We start from the raw sequence: 26,770 nt of genomic DNA, 5'->3' as shown, positions 1-26,770 counted from the left end.
TATGTTAATATTTTTCTCTCTGAATAATCTGTCCTTACAGCCTATTAATTCCTTTGTATTTGTTGCTTTTGTTGTCTTTTGCCAAGGCAGGAAAAACATCTACTTAGAAAATCCTATGCGAAGATAGTATTTATAATGTGATCCTAAGATTTAGGTGTACCGTTTAGGAATGCAAGCCCAGATGTTTATTTTTTTAAGTGTTGTTTTTTTTTAATTCTTATTGGAAAGTCAGATATACAGAGAGGAGGAGAGGCATCCGTTGGTTCACACCCCAAGCGGCTGCAATGGCCAGAGCTGAGCCGATCTGAAGTCAGGAGCCGGAGTCTCTTCTGGGTCTCCCTTGCAGGTGTAGGGTCCCTAATCTTGGGCCGTCCTCTACTCCTTTCCCAGGCCACAAACAGGGAGCTGGATGGGAAGCAGGGCCTGCAGGGATTAGAACCAGTGCTCATATAGGATACCGGTGTGTGCAAGGCGACAACTTTAGCTGCAAGACTAACATGCCGGGCTCTGGGATGTTTCTTCAGAAAGAATCCTCTCATTCTTTCTGGGGTGAGGGAAGTGGCTCATAACAAGCAAATAAACAAACTCCTCTGAAGCAATTAATAATTTTCAAAGAAATGTTGGTTCACTCCTTTTTCTTTGTTTTTTACAACACATCTTTTTTTTTTTTTTTTTTTTAAGGAAGGCAGTCAAGGTAACAGATGGAAGAAGTTATAGGACTGACAGTTATAAATAGTCCTGCAGTTAATTCTGTGATATATCTGCAGTTCTTTTTCCTTGCCATTCTGAAAGTTGGATCTTAATCAAAATACTTCATTCTTAACCAAGGAGCACAAATTATTGCCAGATTAAAACTCTGAGAAAATGGAGCAAGGTCACCAGGTTTTGACCTGGTGAAGTTTTTTCTTATGCTCTGAAGTATTAGCATCAGTACCCGAACTTCAGGATACCCACTTTTCATGGATCAGAGATAGTGGGGGAACCCCTTGAATAAATCAGCTCTCTTGAGTGTTGCTTCTGTTCCTTATAATCAAAACACTGCAGGATTTGCCCAAAGATTACCATGTTGACAAGAACTAGAGGGGACAAAGGGACAGTATTCCCATCTTTGAAATGACTACATTGAGAGTAAATGCATTAAACATACAAAAGCCAACTGAAAGCAGAAATGGAACATAAAATGTAGAAACGATTTGTAATAAAGATAATAAGTTAGAAATGTCACTTGGTTGACTCTAGTGTATTTGCTGTAACATTGACAATTATCTCTAATAGAGTACTGAAAGTATTTTGAATATTCAAAATGTTACATAGAGCAAATATATTCCTTTTCTTTAAAGAATTTGAAATTCTGATGATGGAAATATAACTGCCAGAGTTTCAAAAGTTGTAATATACCCATTTCTGGAAGTGTTTGTACAGAAGGAATCCCTCAGTACATGGTTGTGTATAATTAGTATAACCATTTGGGCTGAGGTGGGGTGGAGTAATGTAACTATAGCTATCAAAATGTCAATGCATATTCTCTTTTCTGGGAATTCTACTTCCAGTATGTCAGGGTAACCTGGATTAACTGTTTTATTATTATTATTATTATTATTATTATTATTACAAAGTCAAATATACAGAGAGGAGGAGAGATAGAGAGGAAGATCTTCTGTCCAGTGATTCACTCCCCAAGTGACCGCAATGGCCGGGGTTAGAACCGGTGCCCATATGGGATCCCGGTGTGTTCAAGGTGAAGACTTTAGCCACTAGACCACACCGCTGGCTGGGCCCAACTGTTTTTTTTTTTTTTTTTTTTTAATTTATTTAACTTTTATTGGAAAGTCAGATTTACAGAGAGAAGGAGAGACAGAGAGAAAGATCTTCCATCTGCTGGCTCACTCCCCAAGTGGCCGCAACAGTCAAAGCTGAGCTGATCCAAAGCCAGGAGCTTCTTCCTGGTCTCCCACACAGAACCCCAAAGCTTTGAGCTGTCCTCTACTGCTTTCCCAGACCACGATCAGGGAGCTGGATAGGAAATGGAGCATCCAGGTCACGAACCAGCACCCATATGGCATCCCAGCTGATACAAGGCGAGGATTTAGCTACTAGGCTGTTACAAAGGGACTGATTAACTGTTTTTAAAGACAACTAGAAAAGCAAAGAAAATGTTTTTAAAATCTGTTTTGAAAGCATGAGAAACCTCCTTAGCCAGTAAAAAATTATGGAGCCAAGATTTAGCAGAGGAAGGAAACCCAAAGCCAACAGAATTTTGGGCCACATTATCCTTAAAGGCAATGCTCTTTGGACAGAAACTGCAGAGAGGCTGAGAAATTCAGCAGGGTCAAGGACGAAGAATTGAAGCAGAGGCCCTGGTAACCCTGCTCCCCCAAGTTGCAGGATGGGACCCATGATGCCCTCACCAAGACTGAAGCTCAGATTTGAACTGAAAAGTTAAGATAACAAACTAACAACTCAAAGAATTACCAGGTATGTATAGCCAGAGAGACATCGAAAGAAAATATATGGAAATCCTGAAGTGTTTAGTGACAAAGTCAAAAAACAAACATGAGGGTCAAGGAGAGAAGGAGAGGGGCCGCAAGCGTAGAAGCAATATTTGAAGAAATAATGAGAGAAAATAAAAGTCAGACTCTGACAAGAGCCATTCACCGACGTATTCTGTAAGTGCTGCAGCACAAGAAGGGTAAATGTAACCACTTTTGGGGACGTCACAGTAAAGCTACTCAAAGTCAAAAACAAGAAAACCAATCATTGGAAAAGACATTGCCTCAAATGAGCAGAAACATTGTCAGCTTATTTCTGAACAGAAACACTGAGATATCTTCTTAATACCTGAGTAAAGTGTGTGGAAATTATGAACAGATACATACTCAGTTTCTGTAATGAAAAATCTGAAAGTCATTCACATACCCAATAAAAGATTTTAAAATATTTACCTCCCCTAAAGTTGACTATGAATCCAATAAGGATGATGAAGGTAGCTTTAACTGAAGATAATGTTAAAAGTGTTCCAAATGTTCTGTTAGGTAAAAAAGAAATTACAAAACATTATATAGGATATGCATTCATTTGCATTGACAGTCTTTGATATGATTAAGTGTAGAAGGATAGGCGCCAGAATGTGAACTCACTCTCTCTGGGTGGTAGAATTAGGACAGAAGCTCCACGTTCCCTATAATGTCTGGTAACGATGATGTATCATCCAACAAAGATGTTTCTGTTGAAAGGGAGGACAAAACCAGTCAATGTTCAATGTTATATGCTGTGTTTAAACCCCGGGTCCATCTTAGTTGTGAGTGTAACAGAGAACTACACATGAGTGTGTTGCATTACTTCTCAAAGGAAGAGACCTTGACCTGCACAGTAGAGGTCAGGTGAAGGCCTGGAGACTCGGGTCCTTCATGCCTTGAGTCTTCCCACACCAAAGGAGGGTCTGTCGGGGTCGTGCACCCTCAGAGCACCATGATGCTCTCCTCTTCCTTCTTTGATTTAGGGAAATAGCTGCCTTTACTTAAAACTCAGAATCATGTTAAGAATTATGTTAAAATTTGATAATCTTGGTTTTTTTTTCTCTGTTGGTACCAAGAAAACACTATTCAGGATGATCAAGTCTGAATTTGTGTTCTAGGCCGTGAGATCCGTCTGCCTCTCCGAATCAAAGGGGAAGGCATGGGGCCCAAGGTGCACTTCAACTTTGAACTGCTGGATGTAGGAAAAGTTTTCCTTGGCTCTGTACATTGCTATGAGGTAAGCCCCCAACCTTGCACAGAGACTGCCAACAGTACTTGGCATTTTTGTTTGATTTGTATGGTGTGTGTTTTGATTTGATAGAAAATTAGTTGCCATTGCTGGTCCTCAATCAGACTCCATAGTATTAAGTCTCCTCCCCTTCTGCATTATCTGTGTTGATAGGAGTAACTTTTTCCATTCTCATCAGCCACCTTCTAAAGTTACAGAAAACCAAAGCACGTCAAAGCCATAACTTAGTTGGTTTTATCAACTAAGTTGTGGATTGTGAAGGAGAAAGCCATAAATACATCCTCCCATCTGTCTAGTACTTTATATCTGATGGCATAAATCTTACAGCTTGGAGGACAGAGAACATTTTACATTTTCTAGAATGTTCTAATGAGAATAACTGTTTTCACACTTTAGAATTTTCCCCAGTCTATGTTTTTGTTTTTTTTTTTTTAAAAATTGATCATGAGGACTCCTGGAAGAGTCCCCCTTGCATCCCCTCCTGCCTATTGTATTCAATTAAATAGAAATTGTACAAGATGTACTCTCCTAATTTGTACCTGGGACACATTGTTATATTCTGGTCAAACTGTAACCACTGAAACTTTGTTTTAGAAAGGATCATATTTGGGTTTTATAAAGATGGTAAAAGTAATTATTTAATGAGTGACGAATAGGTGTCAAATGCAGTGACTCATTCTATGTACACGTGTGTGTGCATGTGTTTTCTAATCTTTACAGAATTGTGAAAGGAAGGCCACATTGTATTTACTTTACAAATGGTAAATAAAGGCATATGGTGGCTGATAGCGTCAGTGACGTTGCCCTTGCTGTGTGCTGAGCACCGTGCTGGTGCTTTGAAATGCATTTCTTTTTTTTTTTTTTTTATTATTTAACTTCATTAATTACATTGTATTATGTGACACAGTTACATAGATACTTGGGTGCTCCCACCCCTCCCCAAACCCTAGCTCTGTCTTCAGACCAGAGAGGGTATACCTAAGAAGACGTTGAACTTGACTGGACAATAAGATGCTGGACTCTATGTTTGGTGTATGCTTGCAATGGGGGAATCTCAACTGAACTTGAGCTGTGGTTATGCAACAAGGTGGAGGAATCCACCATGGTGGGAGGGTTTGAAATGCATTTCTTCCCTTGGTCCTCACCAAGTGAAGTTTATACCAAGCGGAGTTTATACAGTTACTGTTTTCATTTTACAGCTGCCTAAGCTGAGGCCCAGAGGAGTTTTGTTAAGCAAGGCAGTACTAAATATATAACAAAAAGGAAAAAAGAGTCTATCTCAAGCGTGATGGAGGTTTCTTCTGCTGTGTACATCATCAGTCCAAAGCGCAGGCCCCAGTCAGCCGGTGCTCTCTCCTCCAGCTGAAGGTGCAGAGCCCTGGCTCCATCCTTCCTCGACGTGGCCATTCCTACCATGAAAGCTGTAAAACTGATATCTCAGCTGTGTCACACTGAATCAGGGCCAGAGTAGGGAAGACCGTACAGGAGATTTTGGTAGGAGGTGACGTTGGCAGTGGAACACCATACTTTTGTTCACATTCCATTAGCCAACCATGACTACAAGGCAGCCTGGAAAAGGTGGCCCAGCTATAAGCACAATAAGAGAGGAACTAGGTTCAGGGAACAGAAAAGCTGTCCTGTTCTGGCAAGAGAAGGCCTTTGCAATCATTTCAGTCCTTCAACCTCTCAGCATCCTACTCTTTGGCCTTGAACAAACCCAGCCTGCAGCCAACTCAGCTCAGCCCAGCCTAATCTGGCTTGAGGACAGTGCCCTTCACCTCCCTTGACCAGGGTAATTGTGGCTTACGTGGAGAGGCAGGGATGGGAGGCAGCAATGTTGTGATGTTCTGATGAGATAGACTATACACAGGCATACAATTTAAACTGTACCACCTTGCCAAGCTGCTTAATTTTTCTCACAGTCAACTTTTCTATTCCCTAAATCCATTTCCTCTTCTGTGCTTATGGCTAGACCACATTTCCCAGCCTCCCTTGCACTCTTAGTCAGCTAATGGAATGTGACATCAGCTGCATGTTTGTCAGGCAATGCAAAGTAGCATGGCTATATTCTGTCGGCATTGTCCTGTATTGCATTTGGGAGAAGGGTCACGTAGGGAAAGTAAGAAAAGGTTCATATGAAATCACTATTCTAGTTATAAGTTAACCAGTGTGCATTTTCCTGGCATCCTAAAGACTGTACCTTACAGACAACACTTCAGAAAATCACTTCTAGACCTGATGCAAAATGCAAGATTCCCTGAGTGTTGTAACAACTTTTTACAATTTTTAAAATTTCAAAATCAGAGAGACAGACACAGAAAGAGACAGAGATCTTCTGTCTGCCGGTTCAGTCTTCAAATGCCCACACAGCTGCGGCTGGGCAAGGGTGAAGCCAACATCCCAGAACTCAGCCAGGATCACCCATGTGGTTGACAGGACACAGCTACTTGAGCCTCATCTGCTGCCTCCCAAGTTGTGTGTTATTAGGAATCTGAAATAAGGAGTAGGACCAGGATTCAAAACCGAACACCCACTCTACTCCTTACAGATCTAGCAGGAGTGTGGTGTGGGCTATCGCATCCTACCCCCCCAGATTGTAACAGCAGAGCACGGGTAGGTAAAGAAGTGTTGATGGGGCGATGCAACAGAACGGGCAGGCAGGCTTGAGAGAGGGACAGTACCTGCTTGAGACAAATTTGAGTAACTAGCGCTTAGTCATTGCTGAGCTTAGCAGACATATAAAGAATTAAACCAGAACTCCCGAGAGTGTACATTTATTCCCCAATGTAATTACCAAGGAGAATAACTGGAAGGTGAAGCTCTGTTGTGAATGTTCTCTTCTTCAAGGAGTCAGATTGCAGGGGTGAGAGTGTTACCAAGAGTCATAAGGACTCATAGTCGTGCTCCAAATTCTTTCTTGGGTTCTGTGTTCCTAAGTGGGTGCTCCTTGGTCAAAGGTGGAAGAATGACACACATTTTTTTAATGGGGAGAGGGGACTGTCCCCATATAGAAAATCTGGGTGAGACATTCCATAAAGATAGTATTACATTTTGCAGATTGAAATTCTGGGGCCCAGAGAATCTGAGTAGATTGTCCATAGTTACACGGTTCACAATGAAGCCTATGGAAGGCTGGATCTGAACCGAGACAGTCTGGTTCCAGAGTCCCCAGCCATCATCCCTTTTCTCACTGGCCTCTTTAAAAGGAACAAGGGGTGATGCATAAGCCCTACTACCACAGAACTTAGAATGAGGGAGATGAAAAATGAACATTGAAAGGCTAACCAGACAGCAAGTATGGTTACTTGTGTGTCTTCTTGAATGTTCCATAGCCATCTCTCTTGGTGGAAATGGTTGCCCTTGTCTGGGGAGGCAGCTGGCTCTCTCTTCCCTGTAGCCTTGTCCTCTGTTTGCTTCTTCAGAGGCAGCCCAGGCCGGGGAACTTACCCAGACCCTGTTCTTCTGGCCATCCTGCCCCTTCTCTGATGGCAATAACTAGGCGCTTCCCCTGGACCAGGTGCTGAATGTGCCCTGTCTCATTTAATGCAAATAATATTAAGTCTCCTTTAACCCCCAGTCTCACTTCCCTCTATGAAACTTCTCAAAAGCAGGAAGCCCAAATAGTCATTGCTATTTCCTCACTCCCTAAACATTTGTCCTTTCAATTCCACAGCCATCTCCCTTCAAGGTCAGGGATGGCCTCTAATCTGAAGTTAAATGCATACAAGCTTCTGTCGGGCGTATACTCCTGTCACATTTGGCCTCCTCCCTTAGCTTTCAGCTCCCAGCATGCTTCACACTTTCCCACTAACCTCCTGCATATTTCTTTGTGATCTCATCCTATTTGTCCTCCAGTGCCTTAAGTTTAGATTGAAAGGAGTTTGTACATAAAATGAGATGACATGATGTTCTCCCTTCTGGGTGTGAGACACAGCCATTGGCAGGCAATGGAGACAGTGGCTTAGGAGGCCTGGAATAAGACGGTGTGTCTGTAGTGCATGTGCAGGCGTTGTGGAGGGCAGAGTGGGAGTGGTAACCTGACTCCCACTGTGGCAGACTCTGCAGGCAAAGCCTGAGCTCTTCATGTACACACGACTCCCAGAAGGCAACAAAACTTTTCTGTAGTGAAAGTATTACTTGTGTGAGAAGTCCAGGGCAGCCATTCACCACTGGGGTGGAAGATGGGTGTACCCCACTAGGATGTACCAGCAGCACCGCAAGAGAACCCTGTGATCCTGAATCCTCAGGGCTGCCTCACTGACATTCTTCAAGCCAAGCATGGGTTCCGGACTTCCCGGTGCTATAGTCTGACTTGCTTTTTGTTTTTCACTTCCATCTTTCTGTGCATCTAAAATACCTCTGCTCAGTTAACTTATAGGAAATGAAAGGTTGTTTTAAGGCTTTTCATAGGTAAAAGTGACTATAATCCATCTCTTTTTTTTTATTCATTAATTACATTGTATTACATGACACAATTTCATAGGTACTGGGATTCTCCCCCCTTCACCCCAAACCCTTCCCCCATGGTGAATTCCTTCACCATGATGCATAACCACAGCTCAGGTTCCGTTGGGATTCCCTAATTACAAGCTCACACCATACAGAGTCTGGCATCCCACTGTCCAGTCAAGTTCAACGGCCTCTTAGGGAGGCCCTCTCAGGTTTGAAGGCAGAGCCAGCAGAGCGTCACCTCTATCAATTAGAAGCTGCAACATATCATCAGCAACAGTCCAGGTATGATGAGGCTGGTGCAGAGTCCACTGATTGACATAGTCTATCTTAGAGTTTCCCCTTGTCCAGTTTTCCGCTGCAAACATATAGCTGAGGTGGTTGATTGATCTACTCTATCTTCCATCTTTTCTTGGTTAATGTTTTGATTCCTCCATTTTGTTCAGGGGAATCCCCAAAGAAACTTTGAGGCATTCCCAGTCCAGGCTCCTAAATACACTACTAGTAAGCACAGTACCCGCCACAGTCCATCACTCCGATCAGCTGGTGGTTGTAACCCCTGGGTTGGTTCTATTCTGAGCCCCGACCTCCATTGGAACCAATGAGTATTGCAGCTCTCCCCGGCTCTGCCCATCACACACTAGTCCCTCACTGAAACCAGTGGGAGGTGTGCTGGTTGGGTGCTGCGTTCCCTACCGGCACAGGCCATTTCGCCTTGGCATTTTGTGTTTTGTACTGCTTTTTTATCGCAACCAAACCTGGCCAGGCCCCCACACAGTTCCAGCGCTCGGATTTGCCAGTGGATGACGTGAACTGACTCAGCCTGGTCTGCCCCCAACCCGAGCCAAATGTATGCCAGTGGGTCACTTTCCAAAGCCTCTTCTGGGTTGTTTACCTCCATGCTTCCTGCGTTTATTTGTAGGGTCAGTGTCCTGTCAGAGGAACTGTTCAGATTCCTCCATCCGACCCCTTCCTGGTGTCAGGCTTTACGCATACCAGCAGGTCCTTCGGCCAGCACCGCTCTTCGACCCATTCTGGTTCCTGCTGTTGAGAGTTTCAGCCCAGCCACGGCTCGTCCATACTCACATATATCTCATATATGGCTCAGTTAATCCATCTCTTTTTAAGAAGATCTGTTTTTATGTTTTTACTTGAAAGATGAGAACTGAACAAGAGAGAGAGAGCTAGAGAGCTCCTCTTGTTCAGTTCCTCAACTGTCCACCACAGCCAGGACCTGGCAAGGCTGACTCCAGGAGCCCGGAACCCCTCGCAGGACTCCCCTGTGGATGTCTCCTGGAGTGTGCCTTAGGAAGCTACAGTCAGGAGTAGAGGCGCTAGGACTGAAACAAGGCACTCTGAACTCTGGGACGCAAGCATCTCAGGCAACTGTGACCCACCTTTATAGCAAGAACATAGTGCAGACTGCTAACTTCATGTAATTTTATTTTTACAAAGATGTATTTATTTATTTGGTAGAATTGTAGAGACAGAGGCAGATATAGAGAACGAGAGAGTGAGTGAGAGAGAAAGAGAGAGAGAAATATTTAAGGAAAGAGGGAGAGAGATCTTCCATTTGGTGATTAACTCCCCAAATGGCCATGTCTAGGAGCCAGGAGCTTCATCTCATTTTTCCACCTGAGTTCAGGGTTCCAAGTGCTTAGGCCATCTTCCTTGCTTTCCCTGGTACATCAGCAGGGAGATGGATCAGACGCAAGTTAGCCAGAATATAAATTGATGCACCTATGGAATGCTGAAATTGCAGGAGGCAGCTTAACGCCGATTTGCTACAGTGCCAGCCCCTAACTTCACTTTGAAGAAGAGGCTAAAAACATAAAATTACTCTGTGACTGTCAAGCTTCCTGGGCAGAATGTTCATATCTCTCTGAAAGGTGTTCTAATTCCCCATAACTTTCTCTGCATTTGCTGTGAGTATTGCAGCCCCGTGCTCATGTGAAAGTCCATCAGTGGCTCCCTTACTAACCCTCTCATCTTTGCCTTTGGTGTAGACGATTCTGTACAACAAAGGCAGTATCGATGCCCTTTTCCACCTGATCCCTCCAACGTCAGCCTCGGGGGCCTGCTTTGTTTTCTGCCCCAAAGAAGGCATCATCGTACCAGGCGGAGTCCAAGCCGTGCAGATCTCTTTCAGCCCTGCCATCCTGGGGCACTTTGAAGAGGAGTTCCTGGTCTATGTCGGTGGGTCACCTGAGCATGTGAAATTGACCATCAGGTAAGGTGCATTTGTAACTCAAAGTCTAGATCTATTGCTTTCCTGAAGAATAGACCATGTCCTAGATGTCCCTGTAACCATCTTGGCTACTACAATCAAATCAGCATGATGGGATATGCTGAATTTCCACCAAAATTACTTACTGTACTAAACACAGGTGACTTATTGTAGTACAGTTACAGATGCTGCTTGAGGATGCAGTTTCCCTGTAAATTAAAACATTTTGGAATAAAGATTTAGAGAATGAGTCCGTTCCTTCTTTCTGTTTACATTTTAGAATGTAATTAGAAAGTAAGTTATTCCAGTAACCTGAACAAAGTCATCTTGCCTAAGCTGTGGCTGTTGACTGCTTATTGCTCTACCTTCATCTTTTGCTTTTACTTTGAGGAAAATCTTTGAAAGATCTCAGCCATACTTCTTGCAAACAAGAGTCCCCTTCACGGTGTCACCCAGCCCAAGAGAGGCACTTCTCCAGGGGCTTGTGGTCATCGGAAGTCATTAGTGTAGCCAAGTTTGTCCTCAGGTTCTGTAAAGAACTTATGTCCTCCCAACCCTTGGGAAGACACACACATATATAGCTTTAATTCCTAGTGCGTGGGCCCGGCGGCGTGGCCTAGCGGCTAAAGTCCTCGCCTTGAATGCCCCGGGATCCCACATGGGCGCCGGTTCTAACCCCTGCAGCTCCACTTCCCATCCAGCTCCCTGCTTGTGGCCTGGGAAAGCAGTTGAGGACGGCCCAAAGCTTTGGGACCCTGCACCCGTGTGGGAGACCTGGAAGAGGTTCCTGGTTCCTGACATCGGATTGGCGCAGCACCGGCCGTTGCGGCTCACTTGGGGAGTGAATCATCGGATGGAAGATCTTGCTCTGTGTCTCTCCTCCTCTCTGTATATCCAGCTTTCCAATAATAATAAATCTTTAAAAAAAAAATTCTAGTGCGTTAGAAGAATTGTGTCTTCAGGATAGAAACGTCCTATCTTCAGAACACATTGCTGCGGATTCCCACAGCAACGAGTTGTTCATTACTGTGGAAGTCTCTCTTTTGTGGTCACTGCTAACAGGATTTCACAGACAAGCTGAGGTCTCCCTTGAGGTCTGGAGATTACCATAGAAAAGAGACGGATGGCTGTCGGAGGGCCCTAGGAAATGTGTTAATCCCTTGGAATTCTGAATCTGAAAAGTCAGCCCAGAGGTAGTTATCATTTATTCTCAAATTTACGTAAATACCTCCATTATGTGATGAATTGTGCTGCTCAAGATGCATAGGTCAAAGTTCTAACACCCACCACCTCCAGATCTGTTCTTGGAGTCAGGGCTTTAAATGGAAAGTTAGATTACAGTGATCTAATCCAACGTAATTAGCTTCTGAATCCGGGAAAGACACAGGAGAAGACGACCATCTCTAAACTGAAAAGAAAGGCCCTCTGGGAAAAGTCCCTACCCACAATAGCCCCAGAGAGATAGAGAAAGGAGTTCCTGTTAGGCAGCCCTGTCTGGGGCTTCATCATGGTAGCCAGTCACAATAACACCACCCAGAAAAACCAAGGAGGCAGACTTGTGGCAGAGCCAGGGCAGCCTTCTACAATTGTGATTTTATTTTATTTTTTGTAAAAAAAAAAAAAAAAAGTTTTATCTGAAATATTTACAAGCTTTTAAATTGTTTTTCATAATGTTCTCATGTATGCCTCAATAGAAAAAAAATTGGGTTGGTCTTTAAATGTTTGGGTAACACTGACCTTGGAGGAGCTGTCCTGTTTTTATCCCATCCTGTGATTGACATCCTTCAAGTACACATATGGTGGGAGAAGGATGTACACTTTTACCTTATATGAACTTCAACCCTCTCCCCACCTGCAACATGGCTCACATTTCATGACACAGAGGTGATCAAGAGAGACAGGGAGAGCAAGCTTGCAAATGAAGCCTTCGCCTCCTACCCTCAGATCATCGATTACTTTGAGATGCTTCCATCAGCTCCGACAGACTAATCCTGGAAGCTTTTGAGTTGAGCCCTTAGCTTCCTGGCATCATGAGGTGTTGCTGATAGTCATGGATACCCTTCAGAACATCCAGCGTTCAATTTTTCATCACCGGGGGAACGATAAACCCATGAGGAACTGTTCTTTTTTTTTTTATTATTATTATTATTATTATTATTGGAAAGCCGGATATACAGAGAGGAGAAGAGACAGAGAGGAAGATCTTCCATCCGATGATTCACTCCCCAAGTGAGCTGCAACGGGCTGCTGCGCGCCAATCCGATGCCAGGAACCAGGAACCTCTTCCAGGTCTCCCACGCAGATGCAGGGTCCCAAAGCTTTGGGCCGTCCTCAACTGCTTTCCCAGGTCACAAGCAGGGAGCTGGATGGGAAGTGGAGCTGCAGGGATTAGAATCGGCGCCCATGTGGGATCCCGGGGCATTCAAGGCGAGGACTTTAGCCGCTAGGCCACGCCGCCGGGCCCGAAGATCTGTTCTTAAGCATTGAGATTAATCTTGTAGAACCTTTATGAACATAGGTGCAAAAGTACTTGACAAAATACTAGCAAACCTAATCCAGAAAGGTACCACAAAGATTATATACCATGAACAGGTGGAATTTGTCCCAAGAATACAATGTTGGTGCAAAATGAAAATGTAGGCGCCTGGCACAATGGCTCAATTTGCTAGTCATCTACCTCCAAGTACCCATATGAGCACCGATTTGTGTCCTGGCTGTTGCACTTCCATCCCAGCTCCCTGCTTGTGTCCTGGAAAAACAGTAGAGGACGTCCTAAAGCCTTGGGACCCTACACCCGTATAGTCAGGTAAGCAAAATGTTGTACATCCAATAGTAGAATGAAAAAAAAAAAGCATGAAGCACTGATGCATGCTACAAAATGATTCAGTGGATGAACCTTGCAGACATGGCAAGTGGAAGAAACCAATCACCAAAAACCAAACTCCACATTCTACTGCCATGAAATGTCTGGAGTCGGCATATCTCTGTAGATGAGAGGTTCGCTAGAGGTTGCTCAGGGCTAGGGGATACAGGAAGGAGAGCAATAATCAAAGGCCATGGAATTTCCTTTGGGATGGTAAAAATGTCCTAAAATTGATTGTAGTGATGTGGTAATGTTTGTATGTATCTGTGAAAAGACAAAAACCATTGATTTATGCACCTGAAATTGATTAATTTCATGGCATGTAAATAATATATCAATGAAGCTGTCATTTAAAAATATTTCTGGGAGCCTTTAATATTAAATAATATTGTCATTCCCTGGGTGAATTTTTGAAACCTCTGTGTATGCGTGTGTGTGTTTCTCTGTGTATCTGTATATCTTTATTATTTGTCGGAATAGGTTAATGTGTGTATGCGTTTTCTCTTGTGAATTTGACTATCTCCCAGGAACCTATTAACAAGTGGACTTGGCTAGCTACAACTCCAATTCCCTGTGGAAGTTAAGGCTCTCATTCTGTCTTCTGGACAGTCCCATTTGCCCACATTCCCATTCAGGGGCAGGCAGTTTGAGGGAATGTTGTTAATTCCTGGGTCTTTTCAAAGGAAAAGAAAACCTGACTGCAGAAGGAGTGTTTACGGGGGCTTTATCCCCACACCAATCACTGTTTTCCAAGAGAAGTGGATTAGCTTGGTGTCCTCTATCATTTCAGTTCATTTAAGGCTCTGTTTTATATATCCAAAAATGTCCTGGTGATTCAAACAACGAACAATTTCTAAAACCAGGGAAAATTATTATTTTTTAAAAAAATTTATTTGTATTGGAAAGTCAGATATACAGAGAGGAGGAGAGACAGAGAGGACGATCTTCTATCTGTTGATTCACTCCCCAAGTGGCCACAACAGCCAGAGCTGAGCCAATCCGAAGCCAGGAGCCAGAAGCTTCTCTCCGGGTCTCCCACATGGGTGCCAAGGCTTTGGGCCATCCTCACAGCCTTCCCAGGCCACAAGCAGGGAGTTGGATGGTAAGGGGACTGCTGGGACATGAACCAGCGCTCATATGGGATCCTGGTGTTTCAAAGTGAGACTTTAGCCACTGAGCGACTGCGCTGGGCTCATATCTTATCTTTTATAAAGAGACATTTATTCATTAAATAAGATACTTCCCTCATGTTTAAACAAGAGAGTACTGGACCAGGTAACCTGAAAGGATCTTTAAATGTTGATTCATTTCACTCAGGGTAAGCCCTCATGATCTTGGAGAGATGTTCTAGCTTGAAATAAGTAAAAGGCAGATCTACAACCATTAACTTACTATAGGTATGAAATGTAGAGTAGTGGTTCTCAAAGATGTCTGTTTAGGTTATGTGACACTTGGGGATTAAGGTGGCAGATGGGATTAAGTTCTCTAGTTAATTCAGTTTAGAGATTGTCCTGGTAGACCAGGTGTAATCCTAAACAGACTACTGGAGGTAAAGGGACAGGCTGAGGTTACAACTGGAAGTCAGTATGAATGGAACTATGTAGTGATATGAATGGAACTAGGTGGTAGCATGGATGGAATTAAGAGGCTTTTTGTCAGCTGGGGGGAAGGCTGGAGGAGGGGAGGACATCAGCATTGTGACACAAGGGTTTAAGCCATGACCTGTAATGCCAGCATCCCATGTGGATACCAGTTTAAACCCTGGTTGCTACAGTTCCAACTCAACTCTGTGCTAATGCACCTAAGAAAGCAGCAGAAGGTGGCCTAAATATTTGGGTTTCTAGCATACATATAGGAGACACAGATGGAGTTATAGGGAACTGAGTTTGGCCTGGGCTGACAGATGGAAGATTCATTCTCTCGCTCTCTCTAACTCAGCCTTTCAAATAAATAAATAATTTTTAAAAAGTGTTAGGAAAGCATGGATCATCAGGGATTACTCAAATCATTGATCTTTGACGTTTCTCAGATATGTAATCGTTATGTTTTAATGAGCTAATAGTTTTTTACATGACATGCTTTACATGACACCCAAATTTACCACCTTTTGTGCCAGTGGTTTGGCAGTTTGCCTGCTCAGCCTCTGCCCCTAATCATTGATAAGAATAAAGCAATAAATTAACCACAACGTCATTTGCTTAAATTTAAGCCCACTGTTTGAGTCCTGACAAAGAATTTTAAGAGCCACTGTGACTAGCCATCATCTCATGATTTATGTGCTGGTATCTACAACTGACTTCAGTAGGTTTTTTGCACTTTTATCTTCTCCCAAGTTCCAGCTTGTTACCCTGAATTCACTGGATTCTCTGTTCTCCCCCACTTGCCTTCCAGAGGCTGTGTCATTGGGCCTACCTTCCACTTCAATGTGCCCGCTCTTCACTTCGGTGATGTTTCCTATGGTGAGTAACTTTCCGTTTTAAATGTGAGATGGGGTAGGATTCCTTTACCCTCCACGTGAAAGGAGCAAGGGTCTACACAGAATGTTCTGTCAGCCTTTCTGTGGGAACGAGGCAGGAGACTCCACACTTGTTCTTCCCTTCCTCGGCAGCAGTGGCATTTTGGTCCCGTAGTCGACTTTGTACTTGAAAGTAGTGGTTGTGTTCCGGGTGTTCGTAGCTGTCAGGCTGTGGCTGTCTCCACTCTTCTCGCGATGAGACAGCACAGGCCCCAGGAGCTTTCCTCCTCTCCACGCACACTCTGCACTGTATTTAAAGTGCATTCTAACTTGATGGTCTGGCTTCATAGAGAGGCACCGAAGTTCAAGGTGAACTCTGTGGTGGGTCTACCCTGGAGTTCTGTTGCTCTGTATCGAAGGCTTTTACATATCTCGGTGTCAAATTCTCATTCAGTCGCTTCCCTGAGTCATGTCTAAACTTCTTCCTGTCTAAACTCCAGTAGTAAAAATGATAACAATAGTAGCAGCAGAAGCTCTTGTTTTTTGCTATTTCTTGTACTTGAGTCACTGTTGCATGGATTATATGCAGTATTGCATTTAAAATTTTGCTAGTTCTATGGCAAGGAGGGACTGCTTATTACCCGGTTATTAGAAATGGAGGTACTGAACCCTGGGGCAGTGGCATGACCTCTTAAGGTCAGACATCCCAGTGGCAGGATTAGTGTTTCAATGGAGATCCATCTACTCTGATGCGCTGTCAGTGGGAATAATGTTGCCTCCAAAGGGACAGAATATTTTCTTGTTGATGAGGACATCTTTGATATACCATGGCTTGTGGTTCATCCCTCCTAACAGAATCTTAATATTTAATATTTACTTTCTGTTATTGTGAAGCATTTAACCTGACTTTAAATTCTATCAAATTAACTAATATGCTTTGGTTTAAACAGCGTTACCTTCCTTATAGGAAGTAATCATGAAAAACATGTTGATAAATGCCAGCCTAAATCCATGTTCCATTACCCTTTCCATCTTGCTTCTTTGCTTCCGTTTTTACTTTTGCTTCATCTTCCTTAGCCCAGTCAGCTTTGGGGAGAAATAGTTCTTGAGAAAAAAAAAGAAATTATTCATAATGCCCTTATCAGTTAACATTTGGAGGTTTTGACAGTTTTATTTGTTCAGGCCATTTTCATTTATACAAAGCACCCACCTTTATGTACATGATACTGAATCAGGTCCAAGCCGTTAGCAAAATGTGCACAGATGAAGCTAAATAACTGTTATTTTAGAATATATAAATGGCTGAAGGGATTTTTTTAAAAATAATATAGGGAATGTTTGAGCTGTAGACCCTTTTGAAGAAAAATGAAAGTGACCTTTAACTTGACAGTCATCAGGTGGCCAATTAAGAGAAGCACGCTCTCTTGAGGGCAGCTGTAGCCAACCACCATGTGAGGCATGGTAGCGTGCCATAGACCTGTGCAGACACCGCCCCCCAGACTGCTCAGACTGAGTCCACGGAGGGGCATAGCAGCTGATGCTTGACAACAGCGTAGATTCCAGAGTGCAAGAATGCAATAGCACAGGGACATGGCACACTGTGCCCGTCTCCTGGCTCCCTGGGGGCTGAAAACAGAATCCAAAGAAGTATCGTAAGTCAGTTATGCCAAGAAATCTCACCCAGAATCATTGTCCAGAATCCACTCTGTTGTTGAGCTTTGAAATTTTATTGTAAATGTTATGTACTAATGGCAAGCTAATTATTGAGTTTCAGACGTCTGAAGCTTTTTTATCCAGAATTCAGACACTTAAAAAATGTCAAGGCCCCTAATATTGTACATTTCACTGAATGTCATGTCCCATAATATTGTATATTTCACTGGACTATAGTATACAAAGGGAACTTCAGAAAGATCATGGGAAATTTGAATCAAAAGATTTTTACTGAGGCCAGCCTTTGCGATACTACAAGTTAAACCACTGTTTGCAATGCCAACATACCACACAGGCACTGGTTCAAGTCTCAGTTCTTACACTTCCATTCTAGCTCCCTGCTAATATGCCTGGGAAAGTGGCAGAAAATAGCCCAAGTCCTTGGGTCCCTGCACCTGTGAAGGAGACCCAGATGGAGTTCCTGGCCTTGGCCTGGCCTAGCCCTGACCATTGAGGCCATTTGGGCAATTAACCTGTCTCTTTCTGTGTCTCCCTCTTTCTTTTATTCTTTCAAATAAATACATAAATCTTTAAATAAATAAGTAGTCCGTGCATACTTTTTCATAATACACATTTCCCTTGAGATTAAGACTGTTTCTCTGCATGGATTTTAAAATTTGTACCAAAATAAACTCAACTTTAATTCCATTTTTCAATGAACCTTTTGAAGCCTGTTGTATATCCACAAGAGACCAATGATTTCCTTAAAATTCTGTATTTTGCTTTTAACTGTGTATTATTTCTAGTGAGTGTTAATGACCATAAACATATCACAAAAAGAGGTCCTACGAAGCACAGATGATTTTTAATGGACCAGCTTCTAACATGAATAACTTGATGTTAGTGTGGCCCACACTGAGTTAGAAGTCACTAGTGATTTCTAGGTCCAACTGTAAGTATTGAGAGCAGAAGCTAAATTGCAGTGTGGGATGAGACTCGAAGTGAAGTGAGCATCTGGCCTAGTGGCTAAGGCCCGTGCCTATCAGAGTGCCTGGGTTCAGCACCCAGCAGCAGCAGCAGCTGACTCCAGCTTCCTGGGGAGGCTGTGCTGATAGCTAAGGCTGAGGGTTCCTGACACCCGTGGGGGACACCCTCCCCCACCCCCCTGCCGCTCCAGCCCCTTCTGGGGACTCTTGGGGCACTTGGGGAATGAGTGTAGGAAGGTATCCGTCTAACCCTGTCTCTCTATGTTTATCTATCTCTTCGTCTCTCCAAGTATTTTTTTTTTAAAGATACTGAGAGCAATGTATGTATATATCTGACATAATGAAGAATTCTTCTAAAATGCCTACAGGAAAGACTTTGTTAATAAGAAATTATCGTCACTTTCATTTTATGAAAGTGTATTTTTAGAATACTCATAGAGAGGAGACTTTTTGAGAGTGGGTATTTAGAGAAATCCTCTTGAATTTGTAGACTAGCTGGTTCTTGATAAGTTTAGTTGTAACTAATTAAAGTTGACTCCAATTGAGGAGACTTGTAATCACGTGAGTCTTCTAGTTAGTATTTCCTCAGGTGAACAATCTGATCTGATGGCCATCACAAATAAGGATAAAACTCTTCATCGAGTAGCTCCAGGATCCTCAGAGTTTGACCTGCAAAAGATTGATAGTGCTCTTTTGTGCTGTACGTTTTCCAAAGATTGTAACTATAACTTTTTTTTTAATCAAAGGGTTAGCACATTGAAAGAAAAAAATTATTTGTAGTTCTTCTAGTGCAAGGCAATAATCTCTGTGTGGGGAAATTGAAGTCTAAAATTTTCTTAATTACACTTAATGGCAGTGATCTTTCTGTACTGAAAGATTCAAATTGCTGCTGGAGCTGCAGCATAGTGGGTTGAGACACTGCCCGTAATGCCAACATCCCATATGGGCACCAGTTCAAGTCTTGCTTGCTCCACTTCAAATCCAGCTCCCTACCAATGATCTGGCAAAGCAGTGGAGGATGACCTAGGTGCCTGGGTCCCTTCCACCCATGTGGAAGACACAAAAGAAGCATTAGGCTCCTGGCTTTGGCTCTGCCCAGCCCTGGCTGTCGTGACCATCTGGTTAGTGAACCAGCAAATACAAGATATCTCCCTCTCCATAACTCTGCCTTTCAAATCTGTGATTAAATCTTTTTATTTTTTAAAAAGACTCCAAGTCTTTCTGAAGAATTTATAGATGATTACAAGTAAATATTTTCAACTTTGTGATTTGGACACTACTACTCATGCTCCACGTGTACCATTTTCATGAACTGTGACAGCAGGCGGGGTGAGGCAGGAGCCCTCTGTGACCCTGGCCGCAGAGGAGAAATTTCCCTATCAACTCTCATTTTGAGGCTTTCTTCTCTCTTTTGTGGTAGAACTGCAGTGTTGACAGGTTTCTCAAGATTGTTTCTTATCTGGAGGCATAATTGTTGCTCAGAGATCATTGGAGTGGAAAAGGGACAGACCTCCATTGTAGGCGGTGTTTCTTTTCCAAGTGAGGCTGAATGTTTATGTCTGGAATGGATTGACTGTATGCATATTGATCATTATCCCTCATTATTTTTCTGAACAGCTGCAAGGATGCCCACCTGATTTGCATGATGATCTAGTCAACATATCTACCCTTTGCTTTGTGGACATTTTTACTTTACTAAAAAAATTAAGGCCATTGTCTAAAATATCCCACAAGTACCAAAAAGTCCGTTAATTGTAATTTAGTTTTTGGTCTTGTGTGTTGCTGAATCAACTTGTTATTCTCATTGGTAGGAGAATATTATTTAGAAGGGAGTGCATGCTCCAGTTAGCATTCAAGCTTTTAAAGGAATCATAATTTTTCTTTTGCAACTTTATGTACTAGTTTCTTCAAGTCTTTTTAGGGAAAAAAAAAGAAACAGAATTGAACTGCTTGACAGTGTTATCCTTCATGTCACTATTGAAGTTCTGAGAGAAAGAGGAGGCACCTTTGTGAATCCTTAAGACATTCTGTCCACCATGTTGCTAATGACTCAAATAAAAGGAAAACCGAATGTTAGCTTTTTATCTACTGGACATTAAAACAAGGGAGATACTTGCATGTAGGTAGGATCGTAGATACAGTAGTAACAGGATTGAGTACAACCATGCACCTGGGGATAACATCATTATTAGTGAACAGTCTTAAACCAGTATTCTCTTCCTTTTGGCTTCTTCACAAGCAGTGTGGAAAGTGACACACGCTAGTGCAAGGGGCCATTCTGACTAGTGCATTACAATTGGCTTTGCTCTATGAAAATCTGAGCAATGGTGTGGAAGACTCTCCCCACCCCCCGAGTGTTTATGGGCTCTGCTCTCCAGAATACACACTGCCTTAGGATGTTTAATCCATAAACGTCAGGGTAAAGGAAAGGAAAGGCATCTGTTATTTCAGAAGCCAATATTGGGCAAGCGCAGAAAAATCACATGCAGCGATTACATGACTGAATCTGACATGTAAATGACTGGCATTTCCACAATTGCCTTTCAAGTGTGCTTAATTTGGTAGTTATTCTGCTTCTCTTTTTTACACATTTTTTTGTTTGACTTACACATAAAAATGGTACATACTTATTGTATACCAGGTGATATTTTGATTATGTAAGCACTGTATAATGTTCAGGTCATGGTAAACATAACCATCTCCTCAAATGTTTGACATTTCTTTTTGGTAAAAAAGAAAAAAGAAATAAAAAGACGTTCAAGATGCTTTCCTCTATAGAGTTTTTGGAAATCTACAGCCATTGTTATTTGTTGTTATCCTGTTAAGCAATACAACACCATAACACTTCCCCTTGCTTTTTTTTTATTAAATTTATTCATTAATTACATTGTGTTGTAATTACATAGAATCTGGGATTCTCCTCCCACCCTCCCCCCATGGTGGGTTCCTCCACCTTGTTGCATAACCATAGTTCAAGTTCAGTTGAAATTCCCTCTTTGCAAGTATATGCCAAGCATAGAGTCCAACATCTTATAGTCCAGTCAAGTCCAACTACTTATTGGGTAGACCCTCTCTGGTCTGAGGACAGAGACAGCAGAGTATCATCTCGGTCAAATAAAAGCACTAACATACCATCTGCAACAATGAACATCGTTATGGAATTAATTGACATGGTATTGAGCAGTCAACATGTTAAAAATAAGTAATTGCAAAAACATGGAAACAACCAAAATGCCCATCAGCAGAGGATTGGATAAGAAAGCTATGGCTCATCTACTCCATGGAATACTACTCAGCTATTAAAAAAAACAAAATGCAGTTCTTTGTGGCCAAATGGGCCAAACTGGAAACCATAATGCTAAGGGAAATGAACCAATCCCAAAAGGTTAGATACCACATGTTTGCCTTAATTTAAGATGATATGATGTTGGGCTCGGCAGCGTGGCCTAGTGGCTAAGGTCCTCGCCTTGATCCCATATGGCCGCTGGTTCTAATCCCGGCGCTCCACTTCCTCTCTATCTCCTGCTCTCAGTATATCTGACTTTGTAATAAAAATTTTAAAAATCTAAAAAAAAAAAGATGATATGATGTTAAGCATAACATGTTATGTTATGGATGTTATGTCATATGTCGTATATAAACTAAAATTGAACTGTGAATGGGGGGGTCACAGAAAGTGGTTAACACTTCCCCTTTCTAACATCCACTGGTCACCCTTGCCACGGCTCAGCCGTAACATATCTCTTCTGAGTGGGTCTGCAGATGTGGGATCACAGTGGAGACATGACTGTGTTTGCTGCTGTGGTCTCAATTGAAAGTAAAGGCTGCTTTGTGGGGCAGAAGCAGATTAGTTCCAAACATCCTCTGCAGTGACATTGATACTCCTTTAGACCAGTGTCGTTATTGTGTCGTTATTTCTTCTCTCCTGTTTTCCAGGGTTCTGTTACACCTTGATGTGCTCACTCAATAATACTTCTTTGGTTCCTATGACTTTCAAACTGCGCATCCCTGGGGATGGTCATGGCCGTCCAAGTATTTCAAATTGTGAGCTGCGCCCAGACCACCAAGGGCCAGCTGGAGCCAAGGAAGAAGGACCCACAATGAAACCGAAAGAATTCACCATCACCCCCAGCTCTGGCACCATTCGCTCCCAAGGATTTGCTGCTATTAAGGTAATATGCCCAGAATCCTCACACATGGGCACACCACCAAGCAGCAGGACTTCCAGCCATCCCTGGGATCCATCCATCGGGTCCAGTATCCCTGGGAGGGAGCTCCCATCAGCTCACGCAGACAAGCACACCTGTGAGTAAAAGAAAGGATGGCAGCAAGAGAAACAAGATCCAAGAAACTGACCCTGCTCCACTGGATGGGCGTCACCTTCAGCAGAACAGTGGCTTCTGGCATGTCCTCGTGGAACTGCTGCTCTCTACAGAGAGTGTGCCCTTTGGTACTCACAGAGGTGTAAGAGCCCATTCACAGTTAGGATCTTCTTGGATCCTTTAAACCAGCTGTATGCCAGGCTGCATGCCTACGACAGATGTGATGTTACTACCAGCAGTGGTTGCTGGATTGCACAGAGAACATGGGGAAGAGGCCAATAACTCCACCTTCCTTGCTTTGGATGAAATCAGGACCCCTGCAGACCCCCAGCTGTGGCCTCCAAGGACCACCAGAAGAATTACTTCATGATTAACTTGGTTTTTAGCTGTCTCCTATCACTTTATTGCTCCTTTGAAGAGTTAGGTCTAGCAATATCTCAAGTTACTAGATGGCCATTATTTTATACTTTTCAGTTGAAGACAGACAGATATGACTTCATGGCTAAGGTTAGTAATTTTCTCTTTTAGTCAGTACCATCGAAAATTAAATCCAGTTATCATTTTTTTGAAGGTTTCCTAGTTTCTCACCTCAAATCCACTAATCCTAAATCTTTTGTCGGAGATGTGGCTCTTCTGGAGCTTCCCCACAGGTGCAGGCAGGGTCACAGCCCTCCTGCATCGCGGCAGCTGCTCAAGGGGGCCAGGCGTGGCTCTCCCGACGGGAAGTGCTGCCGCAGTGCTGCCATCACGTTAGTTGTGCTCAGCAGCACTCAGCCTCACTGTCTCCTAGCACAGGAAGATCCCAAAGGATGTAGCCGTTCTGTGGCCTTCTAGAACTAGCTGCTCTTCTTTCTTCTGCCCATATCCAAGATGCAGAAACAAGGGCTTACAGTCACACTGGGATGCTCTGCATCTCTCCAAGCCTGGCCAGTGTTCCTTCCAAATCAGTGACTTCATCTTTATTTGTTCCTTCATATCTGGAAAAGCTTTCTCCACGCTTCAGGTCTCCTCCTTGAAGGGCACTTCAGCCAGGTCTGTGTGGACTCTCATTTGCATCCAGTGATTCCCTGTGCAACCCAAAAAATTTTTAATTAGTACCTGATACATAATTTATGGGCAGAGAAGCCTTAACCCATGCCAGAAGCTGTTTTCTAGACTTAACAAGTATCTCTTCCAGTACAAATCGTTTCAGTGCAATTAAAAATTGTAACAAGGCTTTCAGAAGTTTCAGAGCAGTGAATAAAAATGAGAAAACGTTCCGGCCAGCTATTGTCCTCAGATAGACCTTTACAGCTGCCTATTTTCTGCTTTAATAATGAATACAGGAATGAGGAGGGGGTAGGATTTTGATCTAAGAGATTAATTGATTTCTTGCACCATCTTTCTGGAACTGACATGGTTATTTCCATTTATTTTTATGTAAGAGAAATTTCATTGTAGTGTTTTGTCGTTATATTGAGTTTTACATAATTCATACAGCCTTGAGGTGAATGGAACGATTCAAATTACAGTGATTAAAGTTTGTGTAATATTATTCTTTTCTGGTCATTTTTCTTCTTGTGCAGGTGAATGGCTGCTTTGATAAAATGCCTCAGAAATGGGCAAAACTATTGTACTAAGAAAGCCATTCGATTTCTCACCTAGCCTTCGAAAACAGCATGTCTTGACCCTACAGTGCAAAATGTAAAAGGCTACACATCCAAAAAGGCACCTGGAATCCACACTGATCATGGGGGACCTCCTCCTGGCTTCCTTCTCCCACCGTGTAGAGAAAGGGCTGGCCTTATGTACCGTGTAGAGAGGGGGCTGGCCTTTCATAACAGCTTCTCTAATTTTCTTTTCCAGGTGACCCTATGCTCCAACACTGTGCAGAAGTATGAGCTGGCACTGATGGTGGATGTGGAGGGCATTGGAGAAGAGGTCCTGGCACTCTTAATTACAGCCAGGTATCATTCGTCTGCTTTCTGTCTTCAAGAGTCCCACCCCTACCCTGAGACAGCTCCCAGAAGCAAGCTCACTTGTCAGCCAGGGCACACTGCCTCTTATGCTGCCTTCCCAGTGTAACTCATGTTGAGATGACCACGGTTAAAGGGGCAGTGTTTCTAACACACCTTTGATGGAGCCAAGGAGAGTTGCATGTGTGTTGATGAATGCTAAGGCAGTGCTGTCTCCTGGGTCTGACATTCCAAACCTGTAATTGAAGAGGCTTTAGAAGAAAGAGGTCAAGAGTTGTTAGGCATCATTTTCAGCATTCAACAGAGTTCTCTGGAGTTAAACCACAAGAAGCGGCTACCCTCACCCCCATAGTGGAGGGTCTATTCAGATGACAGCTTCCTACATGTGGCTGCCATCACCAGCTTTCCCAAAGCCAGAGTCAGCATTGAGTTCAGCCATTTGTTCTCCGTGTCTCCTTGAGCCAGTGACAGTCTTCCCAAGCAGGAGTGGTATCACCCACTGATGAGGCCAGGATCCCAAATAAAACCCTGAGGCTTCATTTTTCCCAAAGCAAACAATACCCAGATCTGGAACTCTCAAGTATGTGTATTCAAATGCTGTGTGTGGGAAACAGAAAATGAGAATGCTAATGTGTCGTTCTAGAACTTAGTTCTGTCATTAACCTTGGGGAGAAATACATTAAAGTGCAGGTGCTCTGGTGGTTGGGAAGATAGTAAGTCATTCCTTCATGTGTCTTGGGCATAAATGAAGACAAAACATAAGTTCCCTGAAGGAACACATTGTCTTGTCTTGACCTAGTTAGTATTCCTTGAAGACTTAATTTGTTTGTTTCAGCAAAAGGTCTTTTGTTTGATCCTTTTCATAGTTAAACCTGTATTTTGCTCTGACGCTCACTTTGTCTCTAAGCTTGTTCAGATACCTTCAAGCCCTTTCCCTCTACAGAAATCATTAGGAAATTCTGAAACTGAAAAAAAAAAAGGCCCACAAAGGCTATGAGTTTGCTACTAATGTCTACCCTGTGACCCAAGTCAAATATTATCAACTTTCAGTTCAGTTACAGTGTTTCAGGCAGTAAAGGATCTTCTTCATGAAGGGCTTTAGGTCAACTGACTATTGGTTCTGACTAAAAACGAACCATTCATTTCAGGCTAAATCAAACTTGGGGACACGAAAAGCCTCTTTCATGTTGTCACTTTGGCTGTAATCTGTAGGAACTGCTTGCTGACTCCCCAGAAGGGTTGTTTTAGAACTCCATACCTGAAATGACTCTGCTGGCTCCGCATGCGCATGGCCACAGGTTAATGCCCTTTTACTGAGTATGTGCCCGGTGCTGGGCTCTGCCCCTTGCTCACATTATCACCTGGATTGTCCCCCAATAACATAAGAAGAGTGAAGTATGTTTGTGTTTATCTCTCAACTTTACCTTCATTTCACCTGAGAGAAATGCAGCTCTAAGAGAGAAAGCAGTTGCCCAAAGTGGCGCCAGTTGTGCTTTTTATGGTCCATATTTGGACCTGTTCTGCTTAATTCAGAAAGCCAGTACTCTTCACCTTTGCATTATGTATTGCAGCGAGCGCAGTAGACATTGAGTTATGGACAGAACACAGAGCCCAAATCACGTGATAACAGGCCAACACAGGGCTTTGACTCCTTTCTCCCCTGCACTCAACCTTCCCCTGGGCCCTCTGCATGCTGAGAACCACTGTCATGGTGCCAGTTCTGGGCTGAACAGCTGCCTGAGACTACCCACCCAACGCAGCTGCTTTACATAGAAGTTAGAATTATGACCATTATTTAGATGATGTGATTTGTTGCTAGCCCTTGGGGGACTTTCTGACATGTCCAAAGTGTCACAGCTAATTAGGGCCCCATGCTGAGGTCATTGACCCTGTTTGACATGGAAATAGATTCACTACCCTAAGGAACTTGCACCATGGGAGCCCCTTGCCAAAAACCAAATATGAAAAACAATAGAATCGTCCTTAACCACCATTTGAGGAGTTCTGCTTCAAGTTCTTTTTCGGTTAAAAAGTGGTGACTAGGGGAGCAGTGGGGGTTGGGGGGGAGGAATGACAGGAGAGAAGATTTGAAAAT

At 43.1% G+C, this 26,770-nt stretch overlaps 1 protein-coding gene across 2 annotated transcripts in view; it reads left to right on the top strand.

The window, feature by feature from the left end:
- HYDIN (HYDIN axonemal central pair apparatus protein) overlaps positions 1-26,770 on the top strand; it is a 312,592-nt gene that overhangs the window by 122,706 nt on the left and 163,116 nt on the right. For both annotated transcript variants that reach the window (XM_058674096.1, XM_058674095.1), the window contains exons 11-15: positions 3,635-3,753; positions 10,221-10,444; positions 15,696-15,763; positions 22,335-22,570; positions 24,566-24,666. In XM_058674096.1, coding sequence (XP_058530079.1) covers positions 3,635-3,753; positions 10,221-10,444; positions 15,696-15,763; positions 22,335-22,570; positions 24,566-24,666 — 748 coding nt within the window. The remainder of the gene's footprint in view (positions 1-3,634; positions 3,754-10,220; positions 10,445-15,695; positions 15,764-22,334; positions 22,571-24,565; positions 24,667-26,770) is intronic.

Source organism: Ochotona princeps, chromosome 16 (assembly GCF_030435755.1).
Source record: "Ochotona princeps isolate mOchPri1 chromosome 16, mOchPri1.hap1, whole genome shotgun sequence".
Taxonomy (NCBI): domain Eukaryota; kingdom Metazoa; phylum Chordata; class Mammalia; order Lagomorpha; family Ochotonidae; genus Ochotona; species Ochotona princeps.
This window is presented reverse-complemented; position numbering and strand designations above follow the sequence as displayed.